Source organism: Falco peregrinus, chromosome 11 (genome assembly GCF_023634155.1).
Source record: "Falco peregrinus isolate bFalPer1 chromosome 11, bFalPer1.pri, whole genome shotgun sequence".
In the NCBI taxonomy this organism is placed as follows: Eukaryota; Metazoa; Chordata; class Aves; order Falconiformes; family Falconidae; genus Falco; species Falco peregrinus.
The window spans coordinates 6,559,685-6,574,989 of NC_073731.1; the positions used below are offsets into that span (position 1 = coordinate 6,559,685).

General features: G+C 37.0%; 1 protein-coding gene across 1 annotated transcript in view; it reads left to right on the plus strand.

Annotated features, from left to right (window-relative positions):
- SLX4IP (SLX4 interacting protein) overlaps positions 1 to 15,305 on the plus strand; it is a 79,304-nt gene that overhangs the window by 51,234 nt on the left and 12,765 nt on the right. Inside the window, exons 6-7 of the mRNA XM_027788387.2 lie at positions 9,935 to 10,012; positions 12,741 to 12,829. Of these exons, the coding sequence (XP_027644188.2) occupies positions 9,935 to 10,012; positions 12,741 to 12,829 (167 nt within the window). The remainder of the gene's footprint in view (positions 1 to 9,934; positions 10,013 to 12,740; positions 12,830 to 15,305) is intronic.

Here is a 15,305-nt window from a genome sequence, read left to right on the forward strand (position 1 = left end):
AGCCTTTTAAAGCTTCTGTAGTCACTTGGAAGCAGGAATACTGAGGATAGGGTGTCAGTGTACAGCTTCTGTGGACCTGTTTAAGCATTAGGCACAGCTGGAATGGGTAGCAGTAGGTTTGGGGGGTTTTTTTTGAGTGCTTACTGTTGCAGCTGAAATGTTCTGAAGAGTAAGTTTGACTTTAAATTGTCTTCTCCCGTTCTTTGTGAACATGGCAAATAGGATTTCTGCTAGAAACATTTCATAGTTTTTGTGGTCTGCATTTAATGGTCAAATTCCTTGCATTGGAATGTCTAAAATACCAGAGAAGAAATGATTTGGTCAGTCTGATAGACCTGACTTTCCTTAGCTGTCTGACCTTTACAAATATGTGTGTGGGGCAGCCTGAACACTGTGCTGCCTGGAATATGCTACAGATAAATTAGTGAGGACAGTTTAACATAATATGTGCATTCTGCTGAAGTGAAGTGTTTGCAATTAATGTCTGAATCTGGTCATATGCTTTGGGCTGTATTGTTCATATAATATGAATATGCCTTTAGGAATATGTTTTTTCAGCTTGGGTACATATGATTGCATATAACACTTGCTAACATACATAGTAGGTTGCGCTATTTGGATACATACCAGGTCTACCTCTCATATGTTATAAAACTCACATACACTTCATTGCTGTTGTGTTTCTTGTCCATGTACAGATAATGATCTGTCTGTGTGCTGTGCAGTTTTGGCGGCTATGAGTTTGGGACTTCTGAAAAAACCTGAAAATCTGTCTGTTACTGGGGCAGAGATTCTATGATTTTAGACCTAAGTAGTCTTGTTGGGCAGCGATAGGAGTCATGAGATTACTGGTGTGTTTTAGTAGGCACATAAGCGTTTACATCAGGACTGTTGTCAGCATCTTAGGTTTCAGGGTTTTTCGTGTAACTGCATGGGAGAGGGAAAATAGTTTGATTAGGTAAAAAAAACCAGAAAGCCCAAACCAAACCCTACTATGCAAATACAGATAATGAAAGTGGATGAAAAAAGACATATGATTACCAAGGGGAAAAGAAAGACTATCTTTTTTTTTTAATTAACCAGGTTTAATAACTTCTTTTGTGTTTTTTTAATTAGTTCAACTGTATATTAAATGAGATGGAAAAAAATGAGGATTTGATTTTTATTTTAAGATGAAATGTCAGGTTCCTTTATAAAAAAAAAAAAAGTAAGTATTCTTTATTAAATGTTTCTAAAGAGAGCAATATTGTTTTGGTTACAATGTAAGCAAGAAAGAATAGGGATTTGAAATAAAACCTAAAAGAAATATGATTTCCCCAGAAATGTTTAGAGGAATTTACTTAATTGCAACCAGAAGTTTGACCTGGAAGTGTAACGTTTTGACCTTTTAGCTGTCTGGTTTCCTAAATGTGTTGTTTTGCTCTCTTTAAACTGTGAGAAAATCTGTTTTACACATCTTTAACCCCTGCATTCCATGAAAGTCTCAATATAAAAGTCCCCAAACTATCACCAGCAGTCCCAAGAAAAACAAAAATTGTCATTATGTTTTAAGAAAAAGAAATCATTATAGATATGTGTTGAACATTGAAGTTCTATTTTCATTATAACTGGGAGTAATTGTGGGTGTAATTTCATGGTTAAATATGAATAGGAATTTCTTTTATCCTTTCCATGTTACCATATTACACAATAATACTCTCCTTTGTTCTTTTGTTCTTAGGTTTCATTATCATATGACAAAGGTAGAGAGAAAATACAGCTTTTTAAATTGCAAACATTTTTGTGGGTTTATTTATATTTGGAAAATTTTTACAAGGCTTTACAGAAATCTGCCCAGATAGAGATGGAGGGCCAATTCCTGAAAAAGTTCTACATACTTTCTTTGCGTAAGTAGTTCAGTGAAAGCAGTTACGTGCATTTGATTCACCACTGAAAGTACTAGATCTGTTGGGTGTATTGCGCACTGAGTATTTCTATTGACTACAAAGGCACCAGTGACAGACCAAGCCTACACCAGGAAAGTTTTGCAGGTCTTGGGCCTTAATTTATTAAAAACATGTAGAAATAATTAAAAAACCCATATAGTAGTGCAGCAAATAATAAAGACTTTTACTTGAAAATAGGAGGGAAAAAAGTCCAGTGCAATCTTGAACTGTGGGCACAGTAACAGAACTTGATGTATTCCATCATCTTCAAACAGTAAGAGATGCTCTAGTGCAGAGCAAATTACGTGTATTCAGAGAGAAACATTGTACATGTGAAATATTCACTGTACAAATTCATGAAAACCAAAGTTGTTTTAAATTACAATGCTTGCTTTAGAGAGGATAGAAAGTGACAGTCTTGTATTTGTTTCAGAGTATCTTTCTCTTATTCTTTTAGTTAAAATATTTGGGGGGGGGGGGGGTTGTGTGTGTGCACATATGGGTCATGGGATATGAGCAACGCCTGTCTGTTCTTTTCTGTTATCTTCTCATGGCACATGACAGGCTCATGGTTTTTGGTCTTTTGTATAAAAGACCTTCAATGTGATACCAAATTTTGAGAAGTTCTATGTAAATGTTTTTGCACTTAGCATCTGTTACACTGATGCCAGAAACTGCGGGATACTGAGCTGCATAATTCAGGTGGTCCCTTGTAACACTGCATTCTTGAGTAAGCTAAAACGGACATTTTTTTACAACTTACTCTTGCAGTCAGTCTCCAGCTCTTTGCCCCACAGCCAGCACCTTCTTCATGGCTAGAGCTGAGTGGCACTGATCAGATTATAACAAGTATGGGTGGTTTTTTGTCTTTTTGGTGGTATCCTCTTTGCATCAGAGTTTGTGAGAGCAGAAGGAGATTGAGACTTACTTGGAAATAGAGTCTTTCAGCAGCTGACTTAACTACAGTCTATTTGCCAGCATTTAAAAAGGGGAAGTACTGAAAGATCCGTTGTGGTGACTTGCCACCTATTTGCTATGCTCCAGAATTTCCTTATATTCTGAGTTGTTATAAACGTAACAAGAGTCTGTTGTGTGAAAAGACAAAAAACTGGCACAACTTGCTTTATTCAGAGAACAGCATGAAATGCCTGCTGGTTCAAGTCCACGCATGTCCCTTAGGATTCACTTTCTTCTGAAGCGTCCTCTAGACAATAGGGTAGAATAAAAAAAAAAGGAGTCATGACCATCAACATCTACCTCTTAGCTCCACTGGGCTATCCTAACAGGAGGCCTCCAAAAAAGAAAGATAAGAACAAGAAACTACGTTTTCATGCTCATTTCAGTTCTACTGAAGATACCTGCTACTAGCTTTTGTTTCCATCTCATTCTCTCATGTTATGTCTCCAGTGGCACACTGTCAGGCTTCTCTTCACCAAACCCATAGGTTTTGTAACCATGTGATGCAATATATTCCTGACGTTGCCTAGAGACCTTGTTATTGGTAGAAGATGAAGGTCTCATCAGCTGTGGGAGGTATAGGGTTAAAACCTGTATTTCCTCTTGGGGAAGAAGTTTTGCAGAAGTTATTTCCTATTGCCGGGGGGGGAAATAAAGCCTGGAGACCTGTGAAGGTTTTGATTGACTTTATTTGAAAATCAGCAATGTAGTATCAGCACCCACAATTATGTTGTTCTGATGAACAATAAGGGGAATCAGTCATGTCTGTTAAAAGTCTGAAAGGCTTATTTCCAGATTTTGGTTGAGTCTCTGTGCTAGAAGAGACTTTGCTTTGTAGAGATTCCTGACACTTAAAATACAAACTCATCCCTTCAAGTATTTCACTGCGTCAAAGATTTCATGAAGCTCACAGATATTCTGAAGGAAAAAACTGCGGAGATAGTTAGGTTGAAATGACATATATTTTGAAAGAGACATGCTTTAAAAGGTGACTGTATGCATTCCTGAGTGCCCTGAAGTCAGGCTTGTCACCATCACAGTGTCTGCTTCATTTTAGCTAGTCTACCTTACTTTTATCGCTGTGAGGAATTCAGTGATGTAACTGGCTGACATGGCTCTTTTTAGATACAGCTGTGTCTGGCCAGTTTGGGGGAGATGCTCAGTTTGATGTGCAAATGTGGCATCAGACAGTTTTTAGCTAAGCTGCTCCTTCATGGTGATACAGCCGCTTTGAGGAGAATCTGAAGTCTGTTCTGCTGCTGACTTGTCAGACAGCCTTTACCACAGAGTTTGTTTTCCAGTTCTGTCTGCTTTTTGGCTGGTAGCAACAGATGCCTTTCTCAGCCTTTCTTTCAGCTGCCTGGCTTGTTCCAGTGGTTAAAGAAGTCCAGGCACGTGGCTTCCTCTGGAACACAGTTTATGTGTTCAAAACAGTGAGGATTCATAAATGGCTTTCAGTTCATGTCTTAAAGCCCATCACATGCAATTAATAATATGGTCATTGAGTCTGAGATCAACAAAAAGGTGAAATCAGATCTTGTCTGCTATTAGAAAACAGTTGTCTGGGATAGCAGTGCACTGGCCATTCAAAATACTGCTCTGCATTTATCTGCTTGAAGGCATGAGCAGGCGGTGCTAGCGATTCTTGCTTCTGCCTTAGGAATGGCTATAAAGAGACTGTATCTTAAGAGCGCTTTCCCAGGACTGGATCAGCCTGCCTCTCCATCTCAAGTATTAGTGAGGGGAAGACGGTCTTTTTCCTTCAGAGCTGGTGTGTTCTCAGGGTGTCCATCAAACACATTTATCATCTTGCGGCTGTATGGTCTCATACATGCTGTTCTTCTCTATTCTTTCCTCCAGAATACCCCTGACAAGCATGGTAAGAAATGCCTTATTCTGGATCTAGATTGGCCAGTATAGTTCTGATTTCAGAGAATTTCACACCTCTCCTGCTAGAGGAGAGCCCTACAACCCTACTCTTGGATTTCATAAAACAGCTCAGTCCAGTTTCACTGTTCATGGCTCATATTGTGAAGGTTTTAGACAGTGTGCTGTGCTCGCTATCAATGTTCTGATAGCAGAGAGGATTCTGCTAGGTGTATCTCATCCTGTCTTGATCAGAATTCATTTAAAGGTTGGTGTCTGCCAGTCAGGGACCCTGTTACCTGATAGGAACTACGTCTTGTCCCCAGGTCCTTGATGGAACAGATCTCTTGCCTATCTGTGTTGGCAACTGGCCTATTTTCAGAAGATTTAACATATAGAAGAATAGCCTTAATACTAATAAAATTGTGAAAGGTGAAAAAAATCAGTAATCTGTTTTTGTCTATACTTGGTTTTAGCTGACGTGACTGTAAGGCATCCTGGAAAAAGACAGAGGCAAGTTACATCACTGAATTTATTTGCAGGTGTTAAGTTTGCAAGATCAGACCCTGCAGCAATACTCATTCACTCAGTACTGCACTGTCTTTTTTTTTTTTTGCCCATACTTTATGTATATAAATTTAATGGCTGAATCTTTTTTTTTCTCATGTAGTAAATATTTTTGTAAAAGTTTATGGGCTTTATTTAATGTTCATCAGTACACATTTTAATGTGTATGTGCTTGTGATTATCACTTGAAATAATAAAAGTTAAAAAAAACCCCAAAGAACTGAAGGCAGAAGGGATGGAAAGAATGGATGTCATCCTGAGCTGTTTAAGTTGTTTTGAAAGCCGCTATTTGGTGTATAAAAATTAGCACTAGGTGAAGATGCTTGTTTTCATTAACTGTGAAGTTAATATTTTGTGTGCGTGTGTCTGAGATGACACAGAAATTCTGTACCCATTCTGAACACCAGAAAAAGCTCAGGAATTCTCAAAAGCTTTTTGTCTGCTGTCCCTGGTCTATCCTAGACGTGGACTTCAACTTACATGCCAACATTTGGGTTTTGACTCTCTTCTAAATCAGAAATGGCAACCTGTTGTGGAGCACATGCTATGAATATGAACATTTGTTCTGGGGAAGTAAAGCTGCACGATTAACAGTAGGTTTAGAATAAAATGTTTGGGTTTTGTTTTGTTTACAAACAATCAGGAATTTGGATTTGGTGGTGAATAATTTTAAGTGGAGAAATGTGACTGCTAAAAAGCAGTGTAATGATATGTCTGTGGAAGCCTTTGAAGATGAAAAGCTCTATATACTGTAAACATTATTACTAGTATAGATTAATCTGTGTGGAATAATTAATCTAGCATAAGCAAAATGTAGTTGTTTTTTTTTTTAGAATGTACAGTACAGTGTTTCAGAAAGTCTAATATACCTATGTATTTACTTTTACATTGTAACATAAGATAGTCATCCTCTTGGTTTTTTAATACCTGTGCGTTGCAATGATTTATTTTGTTGTTACTTTCCGAACATAGAGGCAGTGCTAATCCATAACAACCTGTTAGAAATTGAAACATCTAGGCTGGGAGGAAAAATAGGTGGTGTTTTAAAGGTGGTATAAAAAATACTGTGTGATGAGAAATAGGCCCCTGACAGATGTGGAAATGTTTGGGGGCTGGTTGGCCTTCTTAGGCTTGTACTGTGGCTTTGGAGAAGACTTGACTGAATTTAGTTCCAGAGCCATGCAGGTGCCAGATCGTGCTGGGAAGTGAACACCTGCCAGGCTGCTCCAGATAACTCAGCAGCTCAGAGGCATTTTCCCAGGCTCTCAGATGAATGGTCCGTAATAGCCGTGGGAGAGGGCTTCCCACTGCTCCATGCTGTACCACAGCCTCTTCTTGGCAGCCCTCTGGAAGCACAAGTCAGCTTGGCTGTGACTCCTTTGGAAAACAAGTGTTGCTGGATAGTCTTACAGTAAGGAGTCAGTGTCTGATACTTCCTCCCGGTGTCGTGGGACTATGAAATATAACAAGCAGGGTAAATTACCGTTCCCTTAAAATGCAGCACTCACTGGTGCCTATTGCAGCTGAAACTGAACTGTGGCTTTTCTAGAACCACTTTTGTTCTGTCACATTTTGGGTTTTCAGTGTCTATTTATTTTATTTGGTGTGGGGGTTTGGGGTTTTTGTTTGGTGGGTTTTTTTGTTTTGTTTTGTTTTTCTTGTTTGTGTTTGAAACCTGGATCTGGTGATTTAGATACACAGTTTTGAAGTAAGAAAAACAAAACTCCAAATCACTAAACAACCATTTCACTTCTATGTTGGTAATCTACAAATGAAGCTTTGTCTATGTTGCATGATGAAGAAATTGAAGATTGGGCTCACTGGGTTTGCTGAGACTAGTATCTGTGGACTTTCTACGTTAGTGGCTGCAAAATACTGTACGTCACTTGAAGTTAAAACTTCCATGGTGCACTTAAAAGGAGTTAGTGATGGATCATTTGGTACAGATTAGTTGGTCCCTCCTTCCATATATGAATAGCAGCTTTTGGTCCTTGCTGAATAGATACTCGCCATCTTCCCTGGAGCATAATCCACAGCTTGCTCAAAGCCAGCTAGTATATAAACAACATGGATGGTGGACAAGTCGGGAATTGAGAACAGACTTAGACTCATGCTGAGTAACTGTGTAGAAAGTTTAAAAAGCTGTGATTTACATGAAGTTGTTGGATAAGAAGTTTTTCTTGCAGGGCTTAGTTTTTAGTTTCTTATTTCATGAAGTAGAATGGTGAATTGGATGATATATTTCTCTTGAAGGAAGCAGAAGGAAGATATCATGTTTTTTTATAGTTCTGCAGTAACTCTGGCAACTTTAAAACTAGGGAAGTTTTGTAAACTCCAGCTGACTATGGATTAAATCAAATGGCACATACAAGAGGGTTTCAAAACATTTGATGAGCATAGCTGTGTGGTACTTTAAAAATATAAGTATCGTGAATGTAATGCATCTTAAAATGTTCTTACAGTTACCAGTAAGTAACAACAAATAATCAGTTCATGCTTTTTCAGCATAGTAGTAAATAATCATGGTAACTAAAATTATTTTCTGGTGTTAGTCCCTCTAGGCTGAGCTTATTAGCTCAGGTGCAACTCCCTGTGAAGGCTTTGTAAGACTTTCAGACTTGAGCTGACACTGCAAAAATAGTGTAGAGATGTCCTGACCTCTTATGTAATTATTTATTTTGTTGGATTTGAGGTAGATGTTCTCTTCCAGAGAACAGTAGCTAACTGAATCAAGGGCCTTTAAGAGGAATTGAAACTTTGTTCAGGCCATTAGTCAATCAGATATGATTAAACATTTAAACTCCCAGAGAATACCAAGATAGCAAGAAAAATAAACAAATATACGTGTCACTGATTCATAAAGAATTTCAGGAAAGAAGTATTGTGCTTTTCCTGTGAAAAGCAAAAGATTCACGCCTTTTTAAGTTCCTCTAGAGAAGATTACATTCGGAATATCTCAGACAAATGGAGGTAGAAAGACTCTTTAGTATTTACTCTGTTTGAAGTTTTCTTTGCGACGTTGTACTTTCAGGAATGTTACTTTTTCAGCATTATGGAGGTCACAGTGGAAGGTGCTGTTATCACACTAATAACTTATTTATATACAGGGCAAATTCTTTGATTTGGCTAACCCTGCTAACAATGTTAAAGAATTGTGGATGCCAAACTGGAAATAGCTAAAAGTAATTTTCTTTAATTGTGCTCGTAAATAATAAAGCTGGTGGATTACATCCAAACTTTTCTCTAGCGCTCATCATTTTTAAGGGATGGTTCAACTTGTCACATCTTGACTTGATCTCTTAAGGGAAGTCAAATTTTAGGTATCTTCCTGAGGAGAAGGAAAAAAGATGGGTGATAAATTTCAAAGGGATTGATTGTGATCAATAACTATAGCTCTTAATGAGAGGTGATGCTAAATAGCGCTCAGTGGTGAGCTCCAGGAGTTGCTGTACAAATAGGAGAGTTGTAAACTCTGCAGGAGAGGACATGCATTTTGGAGCTTATACTTATAAATAAGCATGCCTTGGCACTTGCTCAGTAGAGATTAAGACTGGAACAAACAAGCTTTCCTTCTTTTTAAATAGTTATGTTAGAAGAATGGCAGTAGCAGTTAATTTTATAACTTTCCTGTTGTAATTGCACCTAGGGTTTCTGTACTGGCTTGGAAGCAGCAATAATTTAAGTCTGGTAAAACCCATCAGAGTTAGGGGAAGTGAAATACCACTAACCCTCTTTTGCACATTCATTTTAGTGAGGTATACAGAGAGACTATGGAGGAGGAGTCACAGATGCTAACTTCTTTCAATTTCAGCAGGAGTTAGTTGCTAAATAGCTTTATAAATCAAGTCCTAACTGATTTACCCAGGGTCATTTGGAAATTAAAGTGGAACAAAAGTAAAAGCTGATTTCTTTAGCCATAGTCTAATAGTCTCTTCGCTGCAATATAATCCTTTCTGTCCTTTTCTTATGCTCCTGGTGCATGAGGATTTCTGTCATTCTCAGGAATAGAAACAGAAGAAACCTCTGCGTATGTTACAGGTGTCTGCTGGGTCAGCTACGCCTATAGGTACTGAGGAGTTTAAATGCATGCATTTCTCACTTAATTCAGTGGAATTGTAGATAATTAGCACCTTTCGTGTTTGTTTGTTTGGTGGTTTTTTGTTATAGCCAGCATTCCTTCTATCAGCTTTGAGTATGTTACCTTTCCCTAGAATGCAGGTAGGTAAATGGTCATCTGTAATGTTCTTGTAGAATATGCACAAAACCACCATAGTGAATAGGACTCTAGCCTACCGGTCTAGTGACCATGACATGAGGCTGTTAAGCGGATGACACCTCTGATCAATCAATCAAATTTAATTTATTTCTGTGGTTGAATACCAGAACTTGGTGTTTAGTAATTAATGTAGATTTTTTTCCCCTGTTTCAGATACTAATTTCTTGAAAATTCAGTATGAACAGTTTCTTTTGAAAAATATTCCTTTAAAGTTACATTTTCTTGTTTTCTTGAGCTGCTGCTGCTTTCTCTCAATCCTGTCTTCACAGATGTGCAACACTTTGAGACCAGAATGCCCAAGATACCCTGACACTTATTGTTATCCCTTTGTTTTATGTTGCAGCCAACAGTTTTCACATTACTGCCTACTTTATGAAGAGATGGGTTAATCTCCGTTGTGCTGTAGGGAAACATTATCGTGGTAAGAAATAATTTTCTTACATCGTTACATCGTTACATAGAATTTTGCATTTCTGGGAGGGGAAAAAAGGGAACATAAACTAATACTTTGTCAGATTTTGTTCTACTTAATCAACATTTCTTTCAGAGCTTGGTTTTCGGTTTTTTTCCAGAGAATGTTTCTTAAAACCAAGAAATTTAAAAAAAAAAAAAAAAAAAAGGCAAGTGTTTTTTAACATATGATGGGGTGGTTTTTTAAACTTAATTTTAAATTTGTATATACCTTGCCCCAGGCTAATCAGCTAAGCCACACCAAATTCTGTAAGTACGATGAGACTCAGCATTTTACTGAGTCTCTGCAGGGTGAATCAACCAGAGGTTGCAGTATGAATCACTTCATTATTGCTCATGTGTCTTGTGACATCAACTGTACGCTACAAGTGTGTGCAAGAAAAGGCTTTTATTCACCTCAGTGCTATAAAATCTTTACGTAGGTGATGTCACTGGACCAGATCTTTTTTTCATGTTTTCTCAAGCCAAGATGCTCTGTAAGGAAGTGATTTTGTGCCCTTTGTGTTAACCTTTTCATAATAAAAGAAGCAAAATAAATCAATTAAGTGCCCTTAAAAATATTGAATGCTTGAATAGATATTTTTAAAGAATTTCTTATTTTTATAGTAATTCATTAGATTCATACATGTTTAAATCTCTCTTCAAATGCCAGCTAGTTTTTTTCTAAGGCTATATTGGTAGAAGAGATAGGAGTGTTGATCTTAAATATTTTATCAATTTGTTCTCACAGCTTCCTAGAAGAATAGCTGGAATAGAATAGAAGAGTGTCTGCATTGGTATCTCAACATTGGTTTCTGTGTGTTAAATTTGAAATTCTTGTAAGCAGCAATGAATACCTAAAGATATTTTCACTTTGTTAGCCAACAAGTGGGATTGTTATAAAATGTAACAATAAAAATGTCTAACTGGAATGAACTTGCCTTACTAGTGCTACCAAAAAGAGAGTCTCTGATGCTGCAGTCAAAATTTGGCTTCCACATGAAGTTCCTAACAAATAAAAAACACTTCTTTTTGCTTGGTTTTGCTCCCAATAAATAGCAAAATAAGCATATATCCTAAAAAAAAAAATAAATAATAGAATTTGGCACCAGTGTTTCTTTTCTGTAAGATACCCCTAGTACTCTGCATACAAAACCCAGACATTGAGCCTAATCGGTGATGCTCACTCAACGACTAAAGTAAATTTATCTAAGAGGCTATTACTGGAACCCCACATAAAACATTCAGTCCTTGCAACAGTTGTCCAGTTTTTGTTTTGTAACCCATTTGGAAGATGCCTGTAGACTGCTTGCAGTTTGAAAGCCGTTGTACTAGACCTTTGTGGGTGGCTTTTCAGGTCTTGAGGATACAAGCAGAAAAAGAATAGTCTGGACATAAGGCACAGCGTGACTACTTCCTTGGACACAATTTTGTGTTGCAGAGTTGTTATTTCTGAGAGAGTTATGAAAGACTTTATTCATTATCAAGTCATGGTAGCTTGACAAGCTATTGTGCCAATACAGCTGCATCAGAAGTCTCTGTGTATGCTTTTTCAACCAATGGCAAATGCAAGGTAATCTGTTTCAACATCCCCATCTTTCATTGTAATGACTCTAGAAGAGTCGCTGTTGGTATGCACTCACAGAGGTTTGTCAGATACTAATGGAGATACGCTGTTGGTGAAGAAGCAGTACCTTGTAGAGAGGCGGTCATCCATGTGGGTGACCTGATCATCACTGACAAATTGTTCACATCATGCCTGTGCTCAATTCATCGTGAGAAGACATTCTACCAGAAAAAAAAAATAAATCTATGAGCAAAGCCTCATGTTTTTTCTGCATGTCTTGTCTCTTTCTTGACCCAGAAAATAGGGTGTTATGGTTTGCTTTTCAAGTATAACAACCATTAAAAATTAGTAACTCTCTTTTTATAAAACCAAACCAGAACAAAACCCAACACAGAAAAAAATCTGAGCTGAAAATATGAAGGTAGTGATCTGAAAATAGTCTGAGATGTAAAATAACACAATATCCAGCTACGCTCTTTTCATAGCATTGCTAGGTACTGAATAAAGCTTTGTCTGGTCTATTCTATTCTGATAACCCTTCAGTTTTTAATCCTTTGTAAATGGAGAAACTTTGTTGTGTTCATAACAAACCATGTAATCTTGAGTGAAATGTGACTTGGTAGTAGTAAACTAGTTTGTTTGATGACTTCAAAAATCACTGTAGTCAGACTTTGAAACACTTAACCTTACGCTGAGTTTTTATGCCAAGTCCTGATTGAATATGTTGTGCTGTATTATAAACATAATTTACAGCTTTTGTGATGGAAAGACTCATCACCAGAAGAGCACAAAAGAAATCATCATTAAGTAGTTTGTCTGTTGGTTCTGTCTGGCATATTTGTCCAGGGGTGCAGGTGGACTAATTTGCAGCCATGGCTATCCTCTTGGGAACTAAACTTACTCTGACTTAATTGATTTTTTTTTTAAATGGTTTAAAAAAGCAGAACAAAAGGAGGGATGCAGTGTTGAAGAGGGTAGGTAAGAAACTAGTGGAGTGTATGAAGTGAGTTAGAGTGCAACTCAAAAAATAAATTATGTTGTTCACTAAAAACAGCTATGTATGTTGTCATTGTGTGTGTTTTTGAATATGGTTATAATTTTTATAATCTTCTTTTCAATTATTTTTGTATAGAGCTACGTGTGTTTCCAGACAGGCTTATAGTTTGTGTCAGTAAACTGGAATCTAATCCAAGTGCCTGGACATATGAAAATGGCATATTGGTATGTACAAAACTTTTACATAAATTTTCTGGTGTATTTTATAATTAAGATTAATTTTTATATATAGAGGTAGTTATTAACCTATTTGTGACTGTCATCTTGGGAACCAAGAAGTCATATTAACAGTTGGGTGAAAGTATTCAAAAGGACATACTGAAGTGAGTGAAGGGAACTCTTGAAGCTCAGGTTTTCTGAGCCATATGAGGCTCAGAGAAGGTGACCATGTATTTAGAAAGCTAGGTATGATTTTAGCACCTTGATTGAAGGATTTTTTTGTTGTTTCTGTTTTATCCTTGTAACATTTTACTTTCCAAAATTGTAACGGGGTAGGTTTTAATATCCATGAGTTTCTTGTGTGTTTTCTTAGCATTTGTTCCGCAAAACAACTGAAATAGATCAGTGCTAGCCCTGCTGGGAAAAAAACCTCCCCAAACATTTATGGAGAAAAAGGCACTGGTGTGTAGTTAAATAGCATAAACAATTCTACTTAAATATTTCATCCTGAAGGCTTTATCGGGGTCAAAGGCTTATAAATTTTATGCCACATTTAACTGCTGATTGTCTCAGGAGTGCTCACATTGACCCAGGTGGCCTGCTCTATGGCAGGCAGTCTCTTCTGTGCTCACAGTAAGAGTCAGAATTACATGCTGAGGTCTATATATATATATTAGTAGTTTATCTTAAACATAGTAAAGTATATTTGACCCATGAAGAAAAAGTTTTTCTTCTAGTCATTCAACTTAATATTTTTTAATATCAAGCAGAGTGCTTTTATTTATTATACTAAATGCAGATTTTATTATCTTGATTTTTAGATTGACAAGTATCCTTAAATGTCAGAGGATCAAGCAAATGTTTTTTTCCCCTCAGAAAAAATCTTAACTGCTTTAGAAATACTTTGCTGTTTTGAAAATGACTGCTTTCTTGGTATTGTCTTGAAAACTACTTAGATGCTTTAAGTAGAAAACCCTGTCTCTGCATTTTGACCGAGAAATAGTTATCTTTTTTTTTTTTTTTAAACTTGTTTAAGTGTCTCTTATGAGATATCCAATTACCCCATTTGGTATTTTTAATCTTTCCATAAAATAAAAGATGAGAAGTTTCCTTTAGCTTGTTTCACATGGTTCTGTCTATTAAGGAGAAGGCAAATGAAAAATATATTATGGACTTTATAGCTTGACTATTTCAAAATTTGATCTTGATCTATGGAAACTCCTTGTTTAAAAAGCCAGTTTAAACAGGTTTACGTTTTAAAAAAATAAATCTCTTAGTGGGATCATAACCTAATCAATAATAAAGTCTTGGAGGCCTGCTTTACTTACAGATGCAATATGTGCGCACAGAACTGGCTGGAAAGGTGAGTGTAGTATGTTGGTAGGAGAGAGTCTAAGAAGATGCAAACAGACCCTCAGCAGATGTTTTGGAGTATCTTTTTAATTCTTACTGCTCTGACTTAAAGGGTCCACTCCAGACTGTTTTGTTGATCCAGAATTTTACGGCACGTTAGTACCAAATTTGTCATATACTCCAGTTCAGTACTTTGCCAAACTGGGGGAGTGTTTTGATTGCCACTGAGAGGTAATTTCAAGTTTTTGGCACTCCAGAAGTAACAGCTAAGGAGCTGCACTTTGTGTGTGTACTTTTCTATATCAATTTAGCAGTGAGTATGCTTGAACTCTAAACTAGACTACAAAAGACCACCCAAGACCTTTCCGTTGATATACTCCAGTGTATTCTGTCACGGATTAAAAATGAGGCATATGTTTTGGTTTTCTCTATATGTTGTTTGGGTTTGCATAATTTCGTAATGTTGCATGCAAGTTCTTTTAAATGTTCAGTCATCTCACACTCTTGGTTTTGAGGGCCTATCTGTGTTTTATAAAAGTAGTTGACTATATGTTAATGGAGACTTTGTCACTTTTCAGTGTTGCTGAATGTCACTGCGATTGACTTGGTCACAATTTAACAATTATTTTTTTTTAACTGCTTTTATGCTGGTTTATGGTTTGGGTCAAGCTTTCATTCCTGATCTCTGTCAAGACAAGTCAGGCTCAATGTCTTGCCTTCCTATTATGTGGAACCAGTTTTATGTCAGCCTGATATGCATTACTTTCACTTACTGCAACTTTTTCTTCACCTATCTTCAGCACTTCATTCTTTGCCTTTTCTCTGCCTTTTAGGCTGTTTTCTGTATCTCTGAAATAGACTGTGCTTTAACCAAGAGGGATGTGGCCAGATATGAAACTAAATTCTTACGTCCTTTCTTAGGAAAGATCATCGTTAGATTGCTTTTGAGATATTCACAAGCATAAACCTTAGCATCAGCTGCCGAGAAAAGTGATTTGCAGCCTTCTGTGATGCATGTTGTAAAGACCAAGGAAAAGGTAGATTAGGCAATCTCTGTCAAATTAGCTTTAAGCATAAACTAAGGAATATTTGAGAGCACTTCTAAGGAGTAGAGCTGAAATAAAACAGA